General features: G+C 39.6%; 1 protein-coding gene across 9 annotated transcripts in view; it reads right to left on the bottom strand.

The window, feature by feature from the left end:
• Positions 1–19,343, bottom strand: part of NEO1 (neogenin 1) — a 265,178-nt gene that overhangs the window by 35,014 nt on the left and 210,821 nt on the right. For 7 of the 9 annotated variants that reach the window (XM_012507524.2, XM_030814721.1, XM_030814722.1 and 4 more), the window contains exons 12-17: positions 16,810–16,859; positions 15,433–15,580; positions 11,392–11,502; positions 9,789–9,983; positions 3,825–3,920; positions 10–233 (exon numbers count right to left, since the gene is read on the bottom strand). In XM_012507524.2, the coding sequence (XP_012362978.2) occupies positions 10–233; positions 3,825–3,920; positions 9,789–9,983; positions 11,392–11,502; positions 15,433–15,580; positions 16,810–16,859 (824 nt within the window). The remainder of the gene's footprint in view (positions 1–9; positions 234–3,824; positions 3,921–9,788; positions 9,984–11,391; positions 11,503–15,432; positions 15,581–16,809; positions 16,860–19,343) is intronic. The other 2 variants (XM_030814720.1, XM_012507525.2) reach the window with 1 other exon arrangement.

Here is a 19,343-nt window from a genome sequence, read left to right as displayed (position 1 = left end):
TGTCAGTACCTTGTACTTGGTGTTTGCTGGGATGTTGGTTTTCCATCGGACGGTGTAGTATCGGGAGTCTGTAATCTTCTGGTGCTTGGGCAGCGAGTTGTCTGCCCATGTAATCCTTATGGTGTCATGACTCAGAATGGAAGCCTGAACTCCCACTGGTGGCATCATGGGAGTGGGATCTGGCACTGGAGTGTATGGAGCATTAATAACAAATAAATCAACTTCAGAAGTGTCTGAGCAGAAAATAATTTAAAAAGGGAAGTGGCATTTTAATGTAAACAAAAATAAAATAAAAGGGAAATGCAGGGTAATATAATGGAATGAAAAGTGAGAAATGGAGAAAAAGAAAGAAAATTCGGAGTTAATAGATAACCACCATTCATTTAAAAGACTATTTCCACTTGTGTTCTTTCAGGAGAAAATTACAGAAAAATGTTAAGAGAAGCAGTAATAAACTATATTCTCTACTGCATTCTATAGGCATATTAAATGTTATAATCCAGTGATTATATTAATGTATTCATGCTTAAAACTTGAAAATTCTACCTCCTGTTCAAAAAGGCTCATGAGGCCAGGTGCAGCGGCTCATGCCTGTAATCCCAGCACTATGGGAGGCAGAGGAGGGCAGATCACCTGAGGTCAGGAGTTCAAGACCAGCCTAGCCAATATGGTGAAACCCTATCTCTACTAAAAATACAAAAATTAGCTGGGCATGGTGGCAGGTGCCTGGGGTCCCAGCTACTCGGGAGGCTGAGGCACAAGAATCACTTGAACCTGGGAGGTGGAGGTTGCAGTGAACCGAGATTGCACCACTGTACTCCAGCCTGGGTGACAGAGCAAGACTGTCTCAGAAAACAAAAAAACCCAAAAACCAAAATGGCTCACGAAGACAAAAACTGCTTTTAGAATCAGGGGTACAATTTCTAAACAAGCAATACAAAGCTCATGGTTTGAGATTTCAGTGAATGTGGCTGAATTTTTGGGACAAGAGTTATCTGTGCATATCACTATTCACGTAAGGGTCAAACTCTCAAACCTGTCTTGAATGTCAGCCATGGATATTGAGGGTATCTGATACCCACAAAGAGTCAAGTTCAGACCTCCTGATGTCCTGGGTCTAACGGCAGTACAGTGACATAGCTGACACCCAAATAAAGCAGAAGGAACTCAAGGGTGTACTCTTCCTTCAGGAAAGGTAAGCTGACACCATGCTGGACTATCTACCGTAGTTTCTTCCACAGAGTCAGAGAACAACCCAGTGATGAATTCCCACCACTTAAGGGAAATGCCATCGTTATCACAGTTCCAAGTAACAAACTTCACAAACTTTAGCAATCAGAGTACTGTACGTACTTACTTGATGGAAAGTCTATACTCATGGAGCTGTCCTGTGCCATATACAACAGACACCTTCTCTGAGGCCAGAATGAGCACAAAAGCACCATGCACCATGGGCCCAGGGCAATACAGCAGAATCCATATGGGCTTTCCCAATTCATGCTTAGGTTTTCTACGTTTACACATACTGATTTAAGTTCACGGTTTACAATGGGTTTCTCACATAGTCATGGTGACTAGCCCTTATTACTCAAAATGTGGAATGGCATGGACCTTGTTTATGAATAATTGCTAAGCTAAAGTAATAGTCTCCATTTGTGTATTTCCTGTGCAATGAGGACTAAAAATAACAGAGGAGCAGCATACATTATATAACCAAGAGCTTTGTTCAAAGTTTGGCAGGACACATACCAATTAGTTACGGAAAATGCACCTTCAGGTGTAGAAGTCATCAGAATTCTTGCAGAAATTTTTTTTCTTATGTGTAGCAACCCTTAGAAAACATATCTAGATTACATGACTTAGGAACATTTTCTTGTATATTTCTAGCCAGTAGGCTATATTTTTAAGCCACATAAAAGGAAGTAATGTCAAATTTGTTTTTTACTATTATAGCCTGATTTTAGAAAGTAGCAGACCACTTATTTAAATACTCTTTTTCACTTAATTTTTGCTCCTTTTTGTAATACTAAAGCTATTTCTAAAAGGAATTATAAACTGTAAGCATATAGAAGACAGAACAGAACTACTAAACATGTAGTTGTCTTAAATAGAAGCTTAAAAAAAAGGACAGAGAATATTAGGCCCCCTGATGTTCTGGGTCTAATGGCAGTAGAGTGACATAGCTCACACCCAAATAAAGCAAAAGGAACTCAAGGGTGTACTCTTCCTTCAGGAAAGGTAAGCCTTCCTTAAGAATGTTACCAAATCTGCACAATTATGCAACGTACCCGGCAGATATCGCTGGACAATAAAGAATCAAAATTTTGGGAAATAAATTAAAAAGAACATTTCTGAAAATAAATTCTTTGGTTTCCAGTGCCCTTTTTAAAAATTTATAACTCTAAGCAAAGACTTGGAACCAACCCAAATGTCCAACAATGATAGACTGGATTAAGAAAATGTGGCACATATACACCATGGAATACTATGCAGCCATAAAAAATGATGAGTTCATGTCCTTTGTAGGGACATGGATGAAGCTGGAAACCATCATTCTCAGCAAACAATCGCAAGGACAAAAAACCAAACACCGCATGTTCTCACTCATAGGTGAGAACTGAACAATGAGAACACATGGACACAGGAAGGGGAACATCACACACCGGGGCCTGTTGTGGGGTGGGGAGAGGGGGAGGGATAGCATTAGGAGATATACCTAATGTTAAATGAAGAGTTAATGGGTGCAGCACACCAACATGGCACACATATACATATGTAACAAACCTGCACGTTGTGCACATGTACCCTAAAACTTAAAGTATAATAAAAAAAGAAAAAGAAAAAAAAATTTGTAACTCTAACATATTTACTTCAATAAACTTCCTCTTTCAGATCTAAATTAGATGTCTTATATATCTATAGAAAAATTTACATGACATGCATATTACTTTATTTTAGAGATGTTTGTTTTGTTTTTTGAGACAATCTCACTCTGTCGCCTAGCCTGGAGTGCAGTGGCATGATCTTGGCTCACTGCAAGCTCTGCTTCCTGGGTTCATGCCATTCTCCTTCCTCAGTCTTCCAAGTTGCTGGGACTACAGGCGCCCACCACCACACCTGGCTAATTTTTTGTATTTTTAGTAGAGATAGGGTTTCACTGTGTTAGCCAGGATGGTCTCGATCTCCTGACCTCGGGGTCTGCCTGCCTTGGCCTCCCAAATTGCTGGGATTACAGGCATGAGCCACTGTGCCCGGCGTTTAGAGATATTTTAAGTAGATAATTCAAAGAAAAACAATGAATATTTGGTCTCGTTTGTAATAAATGTATAACTGATCAAATGGATAGTACCTCTGACCTTATACTCAAGCTTACGGAAGGCACATAGAAAAACACTTTCCTAACCAACTCAGGTGGCTAGTAACGCAAATGATGTTGGGTTCACAAATCACATGCATTCATTGCCACCGTCAGTAACCTATATTTTTTTGTTTTTGACTCACTTTAGTTTCAACTCACAAGCCCAAAAGATGGAAAATCACTTTTAATTATCTAAAAACTCTGCTTTCTACATCCTAACAGATTAAAAACATGTGTCTATATCTACACAGAATGGCTGACGTGGCAGAATTAGTATCTTTCAAAAAAGCAAAACAGAAATTAACAGAACTTTCCATGCTGAAAGCCTACTTTCCCATTTGAAGTCAGCACCCGAAACTGCCATACGCTTTTTCTTCACTAACACCTATGGGATAGGCCTCATGCCAATATTCTGCCTAAGCTGCTGGGAAAAGTGCTGGAGACTAGGAAAGATAGGATACCTTACCTGTGTGAGGCCTGGTCACAGCACTCTCGTACAGGGGGATGCCTTCACCCACGTTATTAAATGCTTTCAGGGTAATCACATAGTGAGAGCTGGGATCTGAAGAAAAGAAACACACATAAAAAAATGCTCACTACAGAATTTTAAAAATTCAAGGGTGGCTGTGCATAATATTAACCACAGAAGAATTCAAGAAAGACAACTTTAAAATTTTTTATGGGGGATTATTTCAGGGTGTGGGGAGATATGGAGATGGAAGCACACACAGTACAGAAAAACTGGCTGGGACCAACTTCCTGGATTTAGTCTCAGTAGAGGAAGTGGGCTGTGTTTGAATCCTCTTTTGGTCTCTCCTATGGTTTAGTGATGTTCAGGGTATGGTGTAGGGCTTGGCTGAGAATGAAGAGGTAACATTTAATGTGCTGAAGCCTATAGATGGAGCTTGGAATTAAACAAACCCCTTTCATTCCTGGAAGGACAGCGATGGGAACAGACAAGGTAGAGGAGGAGATAAACTGTTAAGTCAGTAAGTGCTCAATGTCCTTGACTCTCCAAGTGGCCTCCAAATCCAGAAATGGCCAAACCTCATCTAGCCATCATGCCTCCATGAGCCATGCCTCATGTGGCTCAAAAGCTTAGAACAGCTGCTTTTCTTGATGGCCCACCCACTCCCTAGATTGCCACTAGAGGGCAACAAATAGAGGCAGCACCTGGTCTTCCTGCGTCAGAACTGACAACAAATGGAATCAGTAAGACTTACTTCTTGACTGGCAAGGAAAAAGTGCTTTGGGCAACATAGTAGATAGTAGTGTCATTCACTGAGATTGGGAAAAGGGGCAAGAGCAACCATGATACACATATGCAAGGCTTGATTCTAGGTCCTCTTCTATTCCCACTCTTTGCTCTCACCCTATGCACTTTCATTCATTTCCTTAGCTTTGATTAGCATGTATGTGTCATCAATTACAAACACAGATCTCTAATCTGGATCTTTCTTAGGAGCACCAGACCTTTAGGTTCAATTGTCTGTTTGGCATTTCCTCTTGGGTGTCTCAAATCTTTCCCTTCCCACCCTGCCTCCAGCTTCAAACCGGCTCCAGTGTCCCCTGGTTTAGTAAACGACACTACCACCAACCCTGCTGCTCAAGCCAGAAACCTGGGAGTTATTAAGACCTCCTTTTCCCACATCCCCTCCAGACAAACAATTAAGTTTTGTTCAATCTACTACTTGTCTTCTCCCACCACTCTTTGCCTAGTTCTCTGTGCTCCATCATTACTGGCCACTTCTCAGTTCACTGAGCACTATGTTCCCTCCTACACGGGGCCTTCTCGCTTGCAGCTGCTCCCTATGCTGGGGTCACATCTCACTTTTCCTGTTTACCTAGGTAAGTGCCTATTCATCTGAAAGGGCTCATTCCACACTGGACTAGCCTCTCTAGTTACACAGCCCATTTCTCATTCTCTCCCTCAGCACCATGAACAACTTCAATTATTTTTGAATTGTATTATTTCTAATAATTGTGAGCACGTCTGTCTCATTCTCTGCTCTATCTCTAGCAGTGTCTGGGATATTGTAAGTGTTCATTAAATATTTGCTGATTGATCAACAGGTTTGAGGGAGAAGGCATTAACTTTAATTTTGGGCCAGATGGAATATGAGATATATCCAGGTGCAGATACCCAGTAGGCAGATGTTTATACGGATCTGAAGGTCAAGGGAGAGTTCCAGGCTGATGAACAGATGAATTGCTAACTGCATTTCTCCACCTCTCATTTGCTTCTTTTACTCAACATCATATGCATCTTAGATCTATCTAGGTCAATAATTATAACTCAAGCTTATTTTACTTTATGCCACATTAATTTTTTTGCTACTCTGTAATATGTACTCCATTTTCTAATAAATTCTATCTGCTTACTCTCTTCTGCACATGCAGCACTCCTCTCATCTCTCTGTTTCAAATGCTATTTTGGTTCTCTCTTTCAAGCTCAGGTGTTTCTTCCCTGATTGCTCTACTGTGTCTTGCTAGCTCTCCCTTCTCTGAACAAAATTCACTTCAACTCACTTAATTGTTTCTAGTGTTTTCTTTTTGTTCTGTTAGACTGAAAGCACCTGAAGGTTAAGGACCATGTCCTGTCAATACTGCAAAAGAGTTTCATGTCAGTAGTTGCATAAAGGAAACAGTATGAGGCTGGTCACTACAGGGACATTTTTTTTTTCTTTTCAGACAAGGTCTTGCTCTGTCACCCAGCTGGAGTACAGCGGTATAATCAGGACTCACTGCAGCCCTGACCTCTAGGGATCGAGCGATCCTCCTATCTCAGCCTCCCGAGTAGCTGGGACTAGAGGCACACGCCACCATGCCTGGCTAATTTTTAAAATTTTTTGTAGAGATGAGGTCTCAATATGTTGCCCAAGTTGGTCTTGAACGTCTGGGCTCAAGCGATCCTCCTGCCTTAGCCTCCCAAAGTGCTGGGATTACAGGTGTGAGCCACTGCGCCTAGCCAGACATTTTTATTCTACCAGCAAAGCTTTCCTTTTGCTAACAATTTTCTTAAAAGATGTTCGTGTGGGGATACATTTCCTAGGTTAACTGTACTGTTTCTTCCCTGTAAGGAAAAAGATAAAGGCTACTTTTCGAATATTTAAATCCCAGCTTATTTTTTAACAGAAAGGATGAATATAACTCATCTGTTAGGCACTTGAAGTTGTTCTTAGAAAAGATGTTTACAAAGAAACGATCTGAATGAAAATTTGGTCAGGGCAGATTTTAATTTTAGAAACAAGTGTTTCAGAAAATATCTATAATGATAATCCAATTTGGAAAAGTAATTATACCTAAGAAAATAATTTATTATAAAATATAAATATTTCTCAAATTCTTTTGCTTTTAAAATCAACAATGAGGCCGGGCGCGGTGGCTCACGCCTATAATCCTAGCACTTTGGAAGGCTGAGGTGGGTAGATCATCTGAGGTCAGGAGTTTGAGACCAGCCTGGGGCAACATGGTGAAACCTCGTCTCTACCAAAAATACAAAAATTAGCTGGGCATGGTGGCGCATGCCTGTAATCCCAGCTACTCAGGAGGTTGAGGCAGGAGAATCATTTGAACCCAGGAGGTGGAGGTTGCAGTGAGCTGAGATCGCATCACTGCCCTCCAGCCTGGGCGACAGAGTGAGATGCTGTCTCAAAAAAAAAAAAAAATCAACTATGAGGTATAATTAGCATACAATAAAATTTACCCATTTAAGTATACATTTAGAGTTTTGACAAATATATATACCTTGCATAATAACCACCAAAATCAAGATATAGAACATTTCCAATACTCCAAGAAGCTCCCTGGTGCCCTTGTAGTTGATTCCTACTACCTCTGATTCCAGGCAACCACTGATCTTGCTTTGTCACTATAGATAAATTCTGCCTATTTTGTAATTCACAAAATGTAACAGTGTTTGACTTCTTTGCTCAGCATGTTTGCAAGATTAATTTCTGTTGTGTCTTGATAGCCTATTAATTGCTGAGTAGTACTCCATGGATATATCACGATTTACGACTTGCCTGTTGATGAAAATTTGTTATCTCCCCTTGTTCACAAAGTTACTATGAACATTGTATATAAGTTTTTACGCAGACATGTATTTTTATTTCTTTTAATTAATTATCTACGTGTCGGATTACTGGGTTATATGGTTAACTTTACAAGAAACCTCTAAACTGTTTTCCAAAGTGGTTGTACTGTCAAACATTCCCACCAGCTAGTATGAGCATTCCAGTTCTGTGTCCTTGTTGATATTTGTTATTGCCAGTCTTCTAACGTTTAGCAATTCTAACGGGTGTGCAATAGTATTTCACTGTGGGTTTAATTTGCATTTTCTGATGATTAATGTTGACGAGCATCTTTTCATATGGTTATTGTCCACTCATATATTTTCTTTGGTATAGTGTCTGTTCAAATTTCCTGCCCACTTTTTATTGGGCTGCATTATTATTGAGTTATGAGAGTTTTTATATATTTTGGACTCAAATTCTTTGTTAGATATTTAAATGATGGGTATTTTCTCCAAGTCTGTGGCTTGCCTTTTCATTTTATTGGTATCTTTCTAAAAGTAGAAGTTTTAAAATTTTGATGAAATCCAATTTATCAATTTTTAATTTTTACGATTTGTGCTGTTTTACAACCTAAGAGGTCCTTGCCTATCCCAAAGTCATAAAGATTTTTTCCTATGCTTTCTTCTAGAATTGTTGTCCCAAAGTCATTTGGGTCTTGCATTTAGGTCTGTTTTTGCATATAGTGTAAGACAAGGATTAAAGTTCCTTTTCTTTCTCATATGGATATCCAGGTATCCCCACACCTTTTGTTAAAAAGACTATCTTCTCCCCACTAAATTATCTAAGCAGCATTTCCAAAAACCAACTGACTATATATATATGGATCTATTTCTGGACTCTATTCTCTTCCATTGATCTATAACATCTACCTTTACAATACCACCACTATGTCTCAATTATAAGAAGACATGAAATCAGGTAGTATGGGTCTTCTAATTTTATTCTTTAAAAAAAATGGCTATTCTAGTTCCTTTGATTTTTCATAAAAATTATTAGAATCAGCTTATCAATCTCTACAAAAAAGCCTATTGGGACTTTTCTTGGACTGCATTGGGGAGAACTATCACCTTAGTAATATCATGGCTTCCAACCAGTGAACATGGTATCTTCATTTAAGTATTCTTTAATTTCTCTCAGTAACAATTTTCTATTTTCAGTGCACAGATATTACACACATTTTGTAAGTCTGCTCCTAGGTACTTCATATTTTTTGATGCTATTCTAAGTGGTATTGTTATTTTAATTCCAATTTCCAACTGCTTATTATTAGTATATGGAGATACAACTGTTTTTGTATATTCAATTTGTATCTTGTGGCCTTGCTAAATTCACTTATAGTTTTAGTGACCTTTTTGTAGATTCCTTAGGATTTTCTACCCCAGTTACAACGAACAGATATAGTGACCAGATATTGGTTTCCAAAATCATTTTACTGTTTTTGTATATTCACTTTGTATCTTGTGGCCTTGCTAAATTCACTTGTAGTTTCAGTGGCCTTTTTGTAGATTCCTTAGGATTTTCTACCCCAGTTACAATGAACAGATATAGTGTCCAGATATTGGTTTCCAAAATCATTTTTCATAAAATAAATCAGGGTTCCTTAGAGAAATGGCTGGTTCCAGGGCCGAGGCTAGCGAAATACTAGATGAGCCAGGAACATCTTACTATGTTGTCAAAAAGGAAGAAAGTGCTCAAAGAAAGATGGAAGATGTCAAATGGACAAGGAACCAGTTATAAAGAGATTCCCATTGGCCATTCTCTTCATGGGGGTGAAAGAAAGTTCTTCCTTATCATAGGATGTAAACACATGTAGAGGAAATATGGAATTAGAAAATCACCACTGGGGAAACACCATTCTAATAACTGTTACTACAGATGCTGAAACTAGTGAGTGCAAGTGTAATCGGAAACAAGATATTTATAGACTCAAAGTATCTCCTCCACAAGATACTTTTAATTACCAAGGAAAAAAATAACAATTTTATAGCAGGAAAATGTGGCAGATACCATTTTAGCCAAGTGATTAAAGTTAACATCGTTAGCAATATAGGCTGTAATGTGCCTCCTGATATGATGCACTGACAGGAACCCAACACTTCTACCCTATTCCTTCCAAAAATGCAAAACCTGAATGTAATGAGGAAATATTAAGCCAAGTCTAAATTGAGGGGCATTCTGCAAAATATACATGTAAATGTGGTTAAACGTTAACATTTGGGGAATTCGGGTGAATAACATACAGAAATTACTTGTACTGTTTTTGCAATTTTCTTGTAAAAATGAAAATATTACATAAAAGGTTAAAAAGAAAGGAATCACCTATACAATTAACTTTCTCTACTTAGCAAACATACCCAGATTTTCAATGGTGTAATAGCGCTGTTTATAGTCCACTTTGATGGTCTGGGCATGAGGGCTGCCAATGCCATAACCAATGGCGTAACCTCTGACCACAATGTTCTGGTTCTCTGGAGGAGTCCAGCTCACTACGATGCTGGTGACGAGTGGGCGTACGTGAAGAGAGCTAGGCACTTCAGGAACACGAGTTTCTGGGAAGAAAAAGTGGAAAAGCAAGATGAGATATACTGTCCTTTAAAATATCTCACCATCCTTGGGGAATGGTGTTTAGCCTCCTGCCACACTATTTGGGGCTAAGTTTTTTACATTATGCCCAAGAGTTCAAAGAGAATCTGTGTGTACAGTGAAATACAGCCCATGATTTTACTGCATTCTAAGGAAAAAAAAAAAAAAAAAAAAAAAAGGCCTGAACAGCTTTAAATGCAAGACACTGCAATATTAATTTGGAAGGGAAAACAAAGAGATACAAGAACCTCTTCTGCCCCAGTGGAGGAAAATAAATTGCCTTTCAATAGTTACCATCTCTCTTGGTCCCACATCCATTCCCAAACTCTACCAGGTGGAATGAGAAAAGCATAAACTGAGCAGTTGGAAGCCTGTTGTTAACAGGTATTTAAGTATCACATTATAGCAATAGCACCAATTATTTACTCCCCTAAGCAGTATGGTAAGTCAGAAAACATGAAATTTTAGAGCCACAGTTGATTTAATTGGTGAGAGACTAAGAGGCTTACAAAGGAGGAAATTTACATGCTCTTTCACATACACTGTTTTCATGGCATAAATTACTACCTTAATTTAAAAATTAGTAAACTGAGGCCAGGCATGGTGGCTTATGTCTGTAATCCCAGCACTTTGCAAGGCCAAGGAGAAAGAATCACCTAAGCCCAGGAGTTCGAGACCAGCTTGAACACAGTGAGACCCTGTCTCTAAAAAAAATAGCTAGGTGTGTTGGCACACACCTGTGATCCCAGCTACTCAGGAGGCTGGGGTGGGAGGATCATGCTTGAGCATGGGAGGTCGAGGCTGCAGTGAACCATGACTGCACTCCAGACTGGGTGAGGGTGGGAGACTCCTTTTCAAAAAAAAAAAATAATAATAATAATAATTAGTAAAATGAGACTCAGAACAAGAACTCAGGTCGTTTGCCTCCCAAGGCCAGCACCTATCACTGATAAAGGTGCTACCTATACACACTCATTTGGGAGTACTCACTGAATAAACAGGTGAGAAAAAGGGCAAGGTGTCCAGGACTAAAAGAAAAGGGAAACTGCAATTGAAATAAAGGCATGATTTATGTGGCTCAGCCTTAAATTTTAGATCATCCATCTACTTAATGGCCTTGATAAAAAAAATCCAACTTGTAGCACGTATACATTTTTATTTGCTCTAGTTCTGCTTGAAAGGACAGTTCTCTACAAGGCACTGCAAAAAATCCATTCCAGCAGCCTTGATGCAATATAGGAATGACAGCAGCGTGATACACTAAAGTTCACAGACTTAAGCCATATCCACCCCAAGTCTGTGGCTTTCCAGTTTGACTCATTTGACTACAGCTAGTATTTATTGTGTGCCAGTCTTGCCAATTGTTATTCTTACCATCTAGGTCACTTTCAAAAGTTTCAGCAGACAGCCAGTCAGTTGCCGGGCCTGTACCATTGATTGTTAGAGCAGCCACTCGGAAATTATACTCAGTCCCCCGATCAAGACCTGAGACCAAATGACAAAAAAAGACAACTGAAACAAGAGCTTTGAAAAACAAAAGATTAATAATCCCTCATTAAGGCAAATATCTCAGTCACCAACTCAGTATATAGCTTGACGAAGTTTCAGTTTAAGTTAATACAGTGTAGGCAAAATGCAAATACAACATAGAGTAGCTTCCATCTCCAAATAAAGCAAAGGCTGAAGCCCACACAATCTAAGAGGAAAATAGAAATGACTGAAGCTCTCGGGAGATTACAGACTCTTGTTTAAGGGCTTGAAGGCACCTCAGAGATCATTTAATGCAATCCCTTTATTGTGTTACAAAGAAAGCTAAGGCCAAAAGAGGCCAAGAACAATGAAAGAGTTATAACAAAGGAACAAAGAAAGGTGTCTGGTCTTAGAAGGCATCAAATCCTAGGAAAGAATGCAAAGATGTAACTCCTATTGAGTTACCTCTGTTCTCTGAGTCACCTCACAACCATGGCAGAAAAATTTTAAGCACCAAATACGGTCTCAAAATCTATTCCTTAACAATCAATTGCTCATATATTATATAGTAAGTAAAAGTGGAAAATGACCCAAACCTTTCTATTATGCAACTTTTAATTTATTACCAGCTAATAAGGTACATGACTTACCAATGTATCAAAGGCAACAAAGATGCACATAGAAAAGTCTATTCTACAAACCAGGGCAACAGTACCGAGAACATAACTTGGCCAGGACATGAGAAAAGCCCTGGTTTGGTTAACTAACCCTGTCCCATGGTAGGGGAGAAGAGTTGGTAGGCCCATCCTGACAATCTGTGTGCCCCACAAAGCAAGGAGCAAGACAAAAGGGAGGAGCAAAATGCCTGGGCCCAAGTCAATTTATCTCCTTGTCTCCCCACACAATGAACCAGAAAGTACTAGAGTGTTTGCTGACAGATAATCTGGATTACTAGCAAACGCTACTCAATGAAGATCTTGAAAGAATCCAACCAATCATTCCCTGTCCTTTGGGGACAATTAGGATGTAAGAGAGAGCAAGCAAAAATGAGGTACTATGCAAAGAGGCTGAGTTCCTCTTCCTCTAAGTACCCTACGGAGTTTATAGACTACAACTAAGGTATACAATACATATCATAAAGATATGGCAAGATCTGTTTAGTGCTATAACAATAATTACTTCTGCTTCAAATTTAATCACATAATGTGTTGTTGGTAAAGGATCTTGGTGATCCATATTGCTCCCTAATACTTATCAGGCTTCAAGTTAATGCTTTAAGAGTGCAAGCATCTCCATTTTTTTCATCATTGTATACTCAGTGCCAGAACATGCCAACAAAAGTTCAATGAAGTCTATTAAGTGAATAAATCCAGATATGATTTTAAAATGTAAGAATTTTCTTAATATAAAGCCATTTTTACCATAAAAATTCTATTTTGCTTACATATCAAATGTTTCATTGAGAAAATGAATAATCTCACGGGCAAGGACTATACTCTTTTTTTAACAGCAACAAGAATGGTGCCTAGTATATAATAAATACAACTAAATATTCAAAATGAAAAGCCTTACAAATGGCAAATGTTATTTATCTGAATGTAGAGTAAAATATGAAACTTTTTTTTTTTTTTGAGACAGAGTCTCACTCTGTTGCCCAGGCTAGAGTGCAGTGGCACAATCACAGCTCACTTCAACCTCCGCTTCCTGGGTTCAAATGATCCTCCCACCTCAGCCTCCCAAGTAGCTGGGACCACAGGTGAGCACCACCACACCTGGCTAATTTTTATACTTTTTTTTTTTTTTAGCCTCTGCTTATCCATTAAAGTTTTTGTATTTTTTGTAGAGACACAGTTTGACCATGTTGCTCAGGCTGGTCTCAAACTCTTGGGCTCAAGGAATCCGCCTGTCTCAGCCTCTCAAAGTGCTGGGATTACAGGCGTGAGCCACCACGCTCAGGTGAAACTGACTTTGAGAACATCTGTGGCCAATGCTCCCTTAGTGATATTTCTCAGCACCATCTACTGCAGTCATGATATGCACTGCAGATAAGAGATGTGGGGTTCTTGTGAAGAAGCTGGAAGACTGAAAGATATGCCCCTGGAGACAAACATTCACCTTCTCCTATTTTGAAGGACTCCTATTTTGAAAGAAGTCAATCCCATTTGTGAGGTGAGGAGTGAGAAGCTTGCTGATTACTAGAGCCCAGTTTTTCACTATCAATGGCTCTCTCAATTTTTAGAAACTTATACCCATAAACAAGTGAAAACATTATATATTTTTTTGAGACAAAAGAGTCTTACTCTGTTGTCCAGTGGCATGATCTCAGTTTACTGCAGCCTCTGCCTTCCCGGTTCAAGAGATTCTCATGCCGCAGCCTCTCAAGTAGCTGGGATCATAGGTGGGTGCCACCACACCCAGCTAATTTTTGTATTTTTAGTAGAGACAGGGTTCCACCATGTTGGCCAGGCTGGTCTTGAACTCCTGACCTCAGGTGATCCACCTGCCTCAGCCTCCCAATGTGCTGGGATTATAGGCATCAGCCACTGCACCTGGCTGGAAAACAAGACACTTTTTGACCCCAGATCTTGGTTCTCTCAAGAACCCTGTCCCTGGGGTCACAGGAAAGCGGGTGATGCCAAGCTTCTGTAATCCTTTCAATGTCTACCCAGGAGAGATAAAATATAAAGAAAGCTAAAGTTTCCAAAGGGTGATGAAATTAATTCTTGGGCTTAGAAAATAATGACAATCTCTCCCATTCTTATAGTTCTTATCTACCAACATGCTTTGGAGTTTCCTAGCAAAAAAATTACCCGAGTCAGAGCTTTTGTCCCAAGATTAAACATGCCCTGTGACTACACTGTTACAACTACAGATAACTCACACCTTTTGGTTGTAAATGTACTAGACACAAATTCATCTGTTTGCTTGCAAAAGAGATGGGCTCTATTGAGTGACAAAACTAAGCTGATGCAGCTGAGGCAATACTCCAACAGGCCCAGCCCATGTGAGTTTACTCCTAGGACAGAGGTAGGGTGATGGTACTGAATCTGAGGCATGTGTAACTGAGCAGGACAGAGTCTTGACACTGCTAAACTAATAAAGGAGTCAACAGGATGGGGTCTGCTCAGATTACAGTCGATTCTGCAGCCATATTAAGCATCTATGAAAACCCAATGGAACAAGGATGGCTTGGGGCATCTGTCTCAACTCTTTGTAGGCATGATCTCAATATTCAAAGGGTGAAAGCACTTAATCTGGCTCCCACGTTTCTCCTGCAAAAGAACCTTCCCCTTGCTTAGCCAACTCTACTTCCCCTACTTGAGGAAGACGGGCGGGGGCGGCTGGGGAGATTCTCTGTGATCTCCAGGGTGAAACACATGTGGATCCATTTTTACCAGGTATGCCACTTATTCTGTTGCATATGAAGGGAAAACTATATAGAAGGAGCTATGCCTGATAGTATTTTCTAAAACTTTATCGTGTCCATAGTCGCATGTATGATTATTGCAATGATGCGGCTATTCACAAATACTGTTTCAGGCCACGTACACACGAGTGGTGGTCGGTGTTACAAAAACCATTTTGTAGACCTCAGTTACCAACTATACTGAGTGGGGTAATTTCTATGCTTATATAACTTTCTTTAATCATTTTTCAGATTACAAAAAAGTAATAAACACACTCAAAAATAAAAACGTGGAGAATGCAGAAAACACAAGAAAGGAAAAACTAAACTCGATCTCACCACACAGAAATGGCGGAACCTTTAAGAGTGTTTTCCATTAATCTCTATCAAGTCAGAAGTGGACTGAACCATTAAAAATTTTCTGAACCATTTTAAATTTGTTTGTATATGTCGACAGCTCAGAGCAGTCATTAGACTAGCATAATTCAATATCTGAGAAAGACACAGCGTATCTTTTGCCTTTGTGCAAGGTAGCTTACCTTCAATCAGCTGAGACAGCTGCGTCCCGCTTACCAAGGTCTCAGTGACATCACTCTTTCGGGAGGCCTTTCGGTAGCGAATCTTATAGCCAGTAATCTGCCCATTTTGTGTGGCTGGAGCAGGTGGCTGCCAGTGAATCATAATACTCTGCACAAGACAGAATCATAGCAAAAAGGCTGAATATATCAAAAGCTTGGTCCTGTTTTACATATTTTTATCCTGATTTTACAGTGTAAAGAGAAGAAACATAGAGGCAGCAAGGTACTCAGAGTTTTACAAAGTTATTTAATAATCACTCAAAAATACATTTAAATTCTAAAACCCTCAGTGATCAAACAGGAAGATTATACATTTGAGTAGTACGCTCTGGACCCCTGATCTCCTAGCTGTTTTGCCAGAAAGATGATGTTGGACAAAAGTCTCAGAAAAGTTTTCAGAAGGAAAGTATAAGAAGGCCAGAAGCATATGGATTAGGGAAGTAACTATTATTAGGTATAAAGATTCTTTCCCGTGTCCAGTGCAGAAGAGCTGAAATTAGACAATTTCCATATAAAACTCTTTAAAAAGGGGATGATTAATTAACAGCTGGTTGCCTCTTAAAAAAAAAAGAGGCCTATAGTACTTTCTTATTATTTTAGAGTCAGGGTCTCACTCTGTCACCCAGGCTATAGTGTAGTAGCATAATCATGGCTCACTGCAGCCTTCAACTCCCGGGCTCAAGTGATCCTCTCACCTCAGCCTCCGAGCAGCTGGGACTACAGGCGTGAGCCACTGCATTTGGCTCTCTACGGTATTTCTTGAAAGGACTGAATATCTTAGTTGTCTGTGTAGTCCAGAAGGGCTCTGGGCCTCTGAGAGGCATACATGGCCCTAAGAAGACAGCAAACTTGGCTATAGGAAGGACAGTTTGAGGAGATACAACCAATCTGACAGAGGTCTGCCTTGATTCACATGGGCTCATCTCACAGCACTAAAGAACCATGTTATTAACAACTTATTTCCTTCTGCCGTACCACTAAGGTTCTGAACAGTTAACATCTAGAATGTAATGTTTTACAGAAAAAGAGCAATTTATTTGCAGAAACGCTAAAGCAGTTTTGACGTCAGAGAAAGGAAGCAAAATTAAGGAGAATAAATGAGTTGGTTTTTAAGCCCAGCTTTAATGCAAGTGTAATATCTATGTCTTTTTATTTCTTTACTTGTGATTTTTTTCACTTAGGTTCTAATTTATAGGTTTAATATTTTTAAATGCAGATTATTACAACACTGCCATTCATTTATTTTGATGCTTTCCTACAGAATCTCCCTTTCTATAAGCCCCTCTGAGGCACAATAGTATACCAGTAAAAATGAACAGCAGCATCATAAAGTTTTACCTTTGAATTTCTCACTTCCAAGGACAGATTCTGAGGAGCAGCACTGGGAACTAGAGAAGCAAAAAAAAAAGATTTTTTTTTTAATCACCCACACATCACCCATCATGTGATCATCTTGGCTGGACTTTAAACAAATGCACATCTCAAACACTGATTACGTGAACAGATCTAAACTAGCTGCCAATGCCCTCATGTTGACAATACTACGTGGATGACATATGGCCATGTCTGGTTCAATTTTTAACAAAAGACACTTTCATATGGGAAAGCACCCACACCCAAGCCAGGCTGTACCTTTGGGAAGTCAGATATTTATTTCAAGGATGTATAGTGGCTCTGAACTCTTCTAAAGACTCTCAACTTTTCTAGACCCCATATGTACTCAGAACCTTAAATGTATTCTTTTGAGTATTATTGGTGATGGTTTATCTTTTTTTTTGAGACTAAGTTTCACCCTTGTTGCCCAGGCTGGAGCACAATGGCGTGATCTCGGCTCACAGCAACCTCTGCCTCCCGGGTTCAAGTGATTCTCCTGCCTCAGCCTCCTGAGTAGCTGGGATTACAGAAGCCTGCTACCACGCCCCGCTGATTTTTGTATTTTTGGTAGAGATGGGGTTTCACCATGTTGGCCAGGCTGGTCTTGAACTCCTGACCTCAGGTGATCCATCTGCCTCGGCCTCAAAGTGCTGGGATTACAGGCGTGAGCCACCATGCCTGGTCTATCTTTATCTTGGCAGACAACCATAGGTTTTTCTGGAACCAGGTCTAAGGAATATGGCAAGTGATTGAACTAGATAATGTAATTATGGATCAAAATGAGATGTACATATATCAGTAAGCCTGGCTTTCTTGTGGAGTTTCTAAGCCGGTTTTGAAGGCAGTTCCCAAGTAGAGCAAAGATATTTAAACAATGACAACTGGTAAAGTGAACCATCTGGCTTCCTGAGGCAACTAGATACCAGAAAATACTCATTGAGATGTGAGAAGTTTGGGACTGTTGGTTAAACAGCCACATAACTTTAGTTCCTCACTTTAGAACATAATCCAGGGTTATCTCAGTGTGTGGCCCACACATTCTCTAATATCTCCCTTCATACTGGTGAGAGCAAGCAAAGTAAACCGGATTTGTTCTCTGCACTCACAAGTTGCTGACTTTAGCCCTTCTCTCCTGATCCACCCGTGGAAACTTCTCTTTTTCTGTCTCTAACATTTGGTGACCAGGTATACAATGAAGTGCCCACTGTGCTATAGCTTCTGCAAGACAAGAGAATGTGTCTTGCTCATTTCTGTAACTTGTGCCTAGCAAAGTGCCTCAAGCCTAAACTCAGAGATTCAGGTAATGAGGGTCTAGAGTAGGACCCAGGCACATGTGTTTTGAAAAAAGTACATTAATGATTCCAGTCATCTCCATGTTAAGAAGTGACTGAGTTGCACAGGCATCCAACATATCTGTCATCATTGTCTTCATTATCATCATCATAGCAAAGATTTGCTGCATGGTCATTACATGGCAGACACTTACTCCTTATAATAATCTCAGGACGGAGTTTCTACTCTCATTCCTATTTTGTAGATCAGAAAACTACAGAAGAGGTTCAGGGAAGTTAACTTGTCCAAGATATTTGTTTCACCTGGCATCGGAACCAAGATTTGCGTTATTCCAAAGTGCTGCCCCTAGCCACCATGCTGAGATGTGTTCAGTTCCCACAGGTACTGTAGTCAACATGCCAACACACTTAATGCAGTTAAAATTTGGCTCATGTGTAGATTTAAGAGCCTACAGTAAACATTTTTTTCCCTTAACTTTTCCCCAATATCTTGATTAACTGGCTTATGTAGTTCACTAGCCAAGGTATAACTCCCTGTAATTTATTTGTTTCTTTTTCCCAGCTGTTTTTTTTTTTTTTTTTTTTTTTTTTTTTTTTTTTTTTGAGACAGCATCTCACTCTGTCATCCAGCCTGGAGTGCAGTGGTACAATCACAGCTCACTGAAGCCCTGACCTCCCCGGGCTCAGGTGACCCTCCCACCTCAGCCTCCGGAGTACTAGGATTAAAGGTGTGTGCCACTAATGCCCAGCTATTATTATTATTTTTTAAGTAGAGATGGGGTTTTGTCATGTTGTCATGTTATGGTTCTTGAACTCTTGGGCTCAAGTGAGTTGCCCGACTTGGCCTCCCAAAGTGCTAGGATTACAGGCATGAGCCACTGCACCAGGTCTCCCAACTTTTTAATCCTGAAAACTGTCAAGCCCATGGAAAACAGTGGCAAGAATAGTAGAATGAATAGCTATTCTTTTCAGATTCACAATTATTAATATTCTGCAACAACTGTTTTATTTATCTTACTATTATGTATATGTATACAGATTTATCTATCTACACATTGTTTCTGAATCATCTGAGAGATGACTGCAGTCATCATACTTCACTCCAAAATTCTTCAGTGTATATCGCCATGTATCTCCTATGAACAAGGACATTCTCCAACAAAATGCACAATACAACAATCACATTCAGAAATTTTAACACAAAAA

This window comes from Nomascus leucogenys, chromosome 6, assembly GCF_006542625.1.
Source record: "Nomascus leucogenys isolate Asia chromosome 6, Asia_NLE_v1, whole genome shotgun sequence".
NCBI classification, from domain to species: Eukaryota; Metazoa; Chordata; class Mammalia; order Primates; family Hylobatidae; genus Nomascus; species Nomascus leucogenys.
This window is presented reverse-complemented; position numbering and strand designations above follow the sequence as displayed.